We start from the raw sequence: 6,613 nt of genomic DNA, 5'->3' as shown, positions 1-6,613 counted from the left end.
TGAACACATCTGTAGTATTTTCTCCATCAGTTAATTATTTCCTGGGTCCCTCGTTAACATGGCCAAAATTAAAGGGGACACAGGGCTACACTTTCCTTTAAGAATGTATTTCTGAATCTCATCCTTTAGTCTTAGCATTACCTTTGTGGTGAGTAAACATCCAAATTCTCCTGCTACTGGAATTTAATCTTTTATTCTCACCTAAAAGTCCTATCTGAGATGCTTTTGTGACTTCAGAGTTTGAAATTCACACCTCCAAACCCAATCTATAACTGTGCTAAAAATAGCTGCATATCTGACTTAATTATGCCTTCTGCATCTCCTCTCATTTCTTCCTAAATTCACTAGCCACATCACATCTCATGTCTACACACACTTTTTATGTAGAAAAGCCCCACTTCATCTTCTCTAAAGGCAGAAAGACCTCCTCAAAACCCAGCCACGCCCCACCAGTTTTCCCACATTACATCCACAACGAAGTCACCTGCTTCACTCATGCCTCCACTCACTCAGCTCAGCAGAGGACACTATTAACAGTTGACTGATTTGAAGTTTACTGAGCAAGCCAAAATGTGGTGGGTTTTTTGGGTTGTTTTGTTTGTTTTTTCTGGAATGCTCCTTAGGCAAGAAACTTAGTTTCCTCGTACACTTACTGGAACTTTTCCCCACCAGCTGAGGGAAAATATGTAAATTATATAACTTTTTCCTAAACAACTGCCTTGAGACTTTGTCAGAATTTACTTCTTGCCCTCAGGTATAATGAAACCTGTGTTACCCATGATGTTTATTATTTCTTACCCTTCAGAACACCATCAGCAGAGGGAATGTTCAACTACCTCCGGAAACGCTTTACCAGCCACATCAGAGAACGTAGCCGGCGAAAGGCAAGGCTTGTCTCTAAAGATGGAAGGTGTAACATAGAGTTTGGCAATGTCAAACAGTCAAGGTTTGTCTTTTTGATTGATATATGGACAACTATCCTGGACCTCAGATGGAGATACAAAATGACGATCTTCATTTCAGCCTTCTTAGGCAGCTGGTTTCTGTTTGGTCTGCTCTGGTATGTGGTGGCGTACATACACAAAGATCTCCCAGAATTCAATCCTTCCATAAATCACACACCCTGTGTGGAGAATATCAATGGCCTGACTTCAGCTTTCCTCTTCTCCCTGGAGACCCAGGTAACCATCGGCTATGGCTTCAGATGTGTCACAGAACAATGTGCCACAGCCATTTTCCTGCTCATCTTCCAGTCCATCCTGGGGGTAATCATCAATTCTTTTATGTGTGGTGCCATCTTGGCCAAGATATCAAGGTCCAAAAACCGGGCTAAGACCATCACCTTCAGCAAGAACGCTGTCATCAGCAAGCGTGGTGGGAAGCTCTGCCTCCTTATTCGGGTGGCAAACCTCAGGAAGAGCCTGCTGATTGGCAGTCACATCTACGGGAAGCTTCTGAAGACCACCATCACCCCAGAAGGAGAGACAATCATTTTGGACCAGGTCAACATCGAATTTGTAGTTGATGCTGGCAATGAGAATCTCTTCTTCATTTCCCCCTTAACCATTTATCACATCATAGACAAGAACAGCCCGTTCTTCCACATGGCCGCAGAAACCATTCTGCAGCAAGATTTTGAACTGGTGGTGTTTTTGGATGGCACTGTTGAAGCCACCAGCGCTACCTGCCAAGTGAGGACATCCTACATCCCAGAAGAGGTGCTCTGGGGCTATCGCTTTGCTCCCATTGTGTCCAAGACCAAAGAAGGGAAATACAGAGTGGACTTCCAGAACTTCAGCAAGACAGTGGCTGTGGACACTCCCCACTGTGCCTTCTGCCTCCACAATGAGAAAGAAGCTAAAGCCAAAGAGAAGAAAGGTTACGACAATCCTGGGTTTGTCTTGTCAGAAGTTAGTGAAACCAGTGACACAAAAATGTAGTTCCAGATATTCATGGGACTGTATCTTCTTTTCATAACTAATTCGAACTTGAGAGGATTAATAACTTAGTAAAACAAGAGAGAAACGCAGGTTTCTTTTTACTCTAAAGCAACATTTATCTTCTCAAAAAGCCTCAAATCAAAGAGGGACAGAATACCAGTGATCTCCAGAACACTATTTAACTACGCTATATAAATATTTCATAGAATTTATATTTTTATACCTGTGGGACATTTTATGAAGCTGCTACGTTGGAATGTTCAACTCACTTAAGTTCCCAGAGGCACGCAAGTCTGTTAAAGAGTCTGAAAAGATGGAGAGAAGCTTTAGGACATGCTAAAGACACACAGCTGTTGGAATGAGAACATGCAAAAGGGGAGAGAAGGCAAAGCTAAGAAACCTAAGGGACTTAGGAGCCAAAAACCTCAAAAAGAGATGTATGTTTCTGGTTGCCAAAGTCCTCTGTGAAAGCAGACTCTCTGGCTCTGCAACACTTGAGCACTTTTGAACATTTTGAAACAATTACTTCTTTAAGTCTGGTACACCTACAGAAATGGTGCATTAAGGGATGGTACATGATTAGGAAGCTACAAAAAACAAAGCTTGGGCCATGCCGCTGCATCTGTAACTTGTCTCCTGGGAAAGCCTTTGATTCCTTTTGGGGAAAAATAGTCAAATGGAAATGAAAAATGAAAAACACAAGGAGAAGCAGAGGCTCACTATGGGAGAAGAGGAATTCTGCAGTTTATTCCTGTCTGACCCTCCAGATATTCCTCTCTCCATTTCCCCAGGAGCTGGCTAACTGTGAAATTAGGAAACATCTGAAGACAAGAAGGTGAACCACAGCAAGGAGATGAACACCACATTGCTTCACACCTGGCAGAAAAACAATCCACTGGGAGAAGAGAGGAAATTCCCAGCTCTAGATGTATCCGTCAAAAAAATCCACAATGCAAACACAGATTATTTTTTCCTTTGAAGCATGAAGGTCTTGTTAAAACAAAAACACAGCATAGGAGCCTCCCACCACCATCAGCCTTCCAAACCGTTCGTCTCACCACGGCAAAACGTGCATCCCTACAGGAAGCACGTTCGGCTCAGTAGTAGCTAAGTAGTGGTGAACGTTTTCCAGGTATGATTTTTGACATTTAAGTTTCAGATGCAGCAAGAAGCTCCAATAGGTTTTTGGTGAATTTCCACTTCCTCGCAGCCTTTTTTTTTTTTTCCCCCCCCAAGTAGTTCTTTCGCTGAGTGTTCAAGTGGCAGACCAAAGAGCATTCTTGGGAACTCTTCCCAGTGACATAATCCAGCTCATCTTTTTTTCAGTGCTGTGGTAAAATGGAAGAATCTTTTTAAAAGCTGCTGGACTGAGCTGATTTAAAAGAAGGGGAGAATTAAACAGGTCAAACGATGACAAGACAAAGTTATTTGGCAAATGACCATAGTGTGAGTATGGAAATCAAACTCTGGGAACCAGGGGTGTTCAGGTCTCAGTCTCAGTGTAGTATCAACTCCTACACTGGTTTGGAACAAATCACTGTAGTATGTATCTCAGATTTGCCATCTGTAACACGGGACAAAGTACTTACGCTGTACGAAGAACAATGTTATGACCAAGTACGTCACTAAAGCACTTTAAAAGCCAATTCTTAACTTTCTCAGTCTTTCCTCTCTTCAATGCACCACTGTTACACCCTCCTTCGCTTCTAGATGGCAAGGTCAGCACAGAAAGTTCTGCTCTCATCACACATCAGAATTACCAAAAATGGCTGCACTATGGCTAGAACTATGGGATGCTGGAACCGCCAGCCAAAACCTCCAAGGTAATTCACAGATATTGCCCAATATTTTAAGTATATTGTTTTAACCTTGCCAAATAACACCGTCAGCTGTAAAAAACATGTTTACAGTCCCACTGCCACAGTATCTGAGCCCCTCCAGCCATTACTACATCTCAGATTGCTTGGAAGGACAGTTTTATCCTCCTCTGCTCTGAATGGCACACCAAGGCACAAACAGCACATGATTGGTGGCCATCCACAGAAACCTAGGAGGGAGCAGGGAAGTGAAATGAAGCCTGAAGGGTCCCAGGTTTCTCTGAACCAAAAGGCTACTGTGCTGCTCAGTCCTCCCATGGTTGCGGCTACATTTCCTTGACAGGCTTCCTGTGCAGTGCCCTGTGTGTAATTTCCCTAGAAAGTGGTACTGTCAGTACTCAAGGCTTACAAATTACACCTCTTACCCCTGGGAGTAGACGTGCACGAAGATGCCCTTAATAGAAACAGAGAGATAATCTTCAATGTACAAAAAAAAAAAAAGGCAAGTCAGTAGGAAATCCATGTAAAAGGTCAAATCCAGCATGCAGTGAGGAGACAGTAAAGATTCCTGCTTTAAGTAAAGCTGGTTTGGGATGTTAGCACTAATGGGGGGGGAAAAGGTAATCAATTCACTCCAGGGCCTGTCTAAGACAGGGTGTGCATCCCCCAAAGTTTAAAGGGTCCCTTAACAACGCACTTTCAGGCACTGCCCTTGGAAAACCGTCTCAAAATCGTAAGCTTGGATGTTCACAACCCAACCTTTCTAACCTCTTACCTCTACAGCACAAGTGTGAGGAGGAGTTATTCCATGTATTAAGCACTACCACAACCCAAACAGAAGCTACTTGGACTCACTGCAAGGGTGATTCCCTCTTGCTCAGTCTCTTCTAACGGTCCCACGTCGATAGCTGTGCTGCCTGCACTAAGGGAAAGGGATTGTATCCTCCTGCGTGGTTTGGTGTTAGAGGGGACTGGCAAGAACAGAAGAGGGGGATGTACCAAAGTCAACAGGGCCATGGCTGGGCTGTCAAGCTTACGTAGAAGGGGATCATACTGGGACCTAAGTGAGAATCTAGGAATGAAACCCTCCGCCCTTGAGGCTCCTGCTGATTGTCACTCCAGGAAACGCCTGCCAGCGGTGCACCAAGCAGGAGATAGAGCTCAGCAGCCCAAACCCAGCAGCGCGGGAAGCGTGAGTGGAATTTCCTCTTTCTGTCCAGAGAGAGCTGTTTGTCAGCACAGAGATAAAGGCCCAGGGCAGGGAAAAAGGGTTATCGGCAGACATGCCGCACACAGTGCCACGCAGGACAGACTCCAGAGGAAATCTATTTTGGGGGCTGTCACCCCTACTGCCATTAAAAGAAAGTTCAGTTAAGAAGATGAAAATAAATTTAATCTTGCTGAGCAGAAGTGGCTGGAGCGAACCACAGAGCCGATACTGGAAAACAAAGGCTGGCTTCTTTACCCGTGACACTTGCATTTTTACACCTCCACAGCACTTTTTTCAAGTCTTACTGTTCTCCTCTCCCTCTGTGTCCATCCAGTCTGCCCACACCGTTGCAGCACCAAGTAGTCCTTTCCACAAAGCGGAACACGCTACGGAGACCGACAGCCCGGTCAACACAAAGCAACGGCCTGAAGAGAAAGTCCTGTCTCTCCCGGAGAACACAGACAATGAACTTCCTTGCTGGTTGAAGGCCTGAAGGATTTAGCTGTGCAAGAGCTAGCCCAGCAGCTAGGCTTGGGAATAATGTGTCTGCACCAAACTTAATTTATCTTCTCATTTCATAAACAACATGTTTCTTCTACTGTATTTATTTTAAACATTCGTTCAAGCTGTGCATAATATTTCAATCATTTTGAAATAGATTTACCCTCCTGCTGGCAAATGAATAAGGCATCCTGCTGACTGCTGGAGAAAGGGCCATGAATTAAAATAACTGCTTTTAGTAAACTGACATGTGCTAGTTAGCTGTCTCCACACACCCTCTGGTAGTAACTAGTGAAAAAGAGACCCCTAAAAAACAATAACAATAATAAAACAAACCCTGGCAAACTGTTCAGATGCTCACACTGACGTGCATTGCTGGAATGTGGCAGACTGCTGCTCACTAGCCCCCAGCAACTGCCTGGGTAACTTCTGCGTGCACACGCTTCCTTGTAAACTCAACTAGTCCCCCATAAACAAGTCAGCAGCGTGCAAAGCCCCGACACAAGCGAGAGCAGCTGAGGTGCCGTATCCTCTTCCCTCTCCCCAGGCAGCAAACTGATGTGGTTAGACACATGCACATTCAGCTGGGAAGAGCCTTTATTTCCCCTTCCCTTTTATTTTGCCCCCTTCGATTCACCCCTGCCTTGAACTGTCATGGTGCTGGCCCAATTCCTGCTCCTCACACCAGCGGGGAGGAACCACAGCACAACACAAGGAATGCGAGCGGATCCCCTGCTGTGGCAGGGATGGGGGAAGCCGAGCACGGCTGAAATCCTCTGGGAAATCTGTGCCTACAGCTCCTTGCTGCAGCCTAGGGAACCTCAGACTCCGCCGTCACTGCCCCTAAATCACCTGTAGCCCTGTGAGGGTGTCACGGGAACAGGAGTGAGGAAGGCTTTAGCCCTCCCTCCATGGCTGTGGGCATACACAATACTTTTCCTGAAGCCAAGTCCAGTACCTGAAGGGGCCTACAAGGGTGCTGGGAGAGGACTTTTTACAAGGGCCTGTAGTGACAGGACAAGGGCTAACGGGTACAAATTGAAATCAGGGAGGTTTAGATTGGATATCAGGAAGAAGTTCTTCCTGGAGAGGGTGGGGAGGCACTGGGACAGGTTGCCCAGAGGAGGTGGGGATGGGGCACACCA

At 45.5% G+C, this 6,613-nt stretch overlaps 1 protein-coding gene across 1 annotated transcript; it reads left to right on the top strand.

The window, feature by feature from the left end:
• Positions 1–824: 824 nt before the first annotated feature.
• KCNJ1 (potassium inwardly-rectifying channel, subfamily J, member 1) lies at positions 825–1,940 on the top strand. Its single transcript, XM_010160440.1, has one exon. The coding sequence runs from the start codon at positions 825–827 to the stop codon at positions 1,938–1,940; it is 1,116 nt and encodes a 371-aa protein (XP_010158742.1).
• Positions 1,941–6,613: the final 4,673 nt, after the last annotated feature.

This window comes from Eurypyga helias, unplaced genomic scaffold, assembly GCF_000690775.1.
Source record: "Eurypyga helias isolate BGI_N326 unplaced genomic scaffold, ASM69077v1 scaffold22901, whole genome shotgun sequence".
Lineage (NCBI taxonomy): Eukaryota > Metazoa > Chordata > Aves > Eurypygiformes > Eurypygidae > Eurypyga > Eurypyga helias.
The sequence above is the reverse complement of the archived record's forward strand: the minus strand, read 5'-3'. Positions and strand labels throughout refer to the sequence as shown.

Excerpts from the sequence above, each read along its gene's own strand:
- KCNJ1 (XM_010160440.1), top strand. The coding sequence starts at position 825 with ATGTTCAACTACCTCCGGAAACGCTTTACCAGCCACATCAGAGAACGT.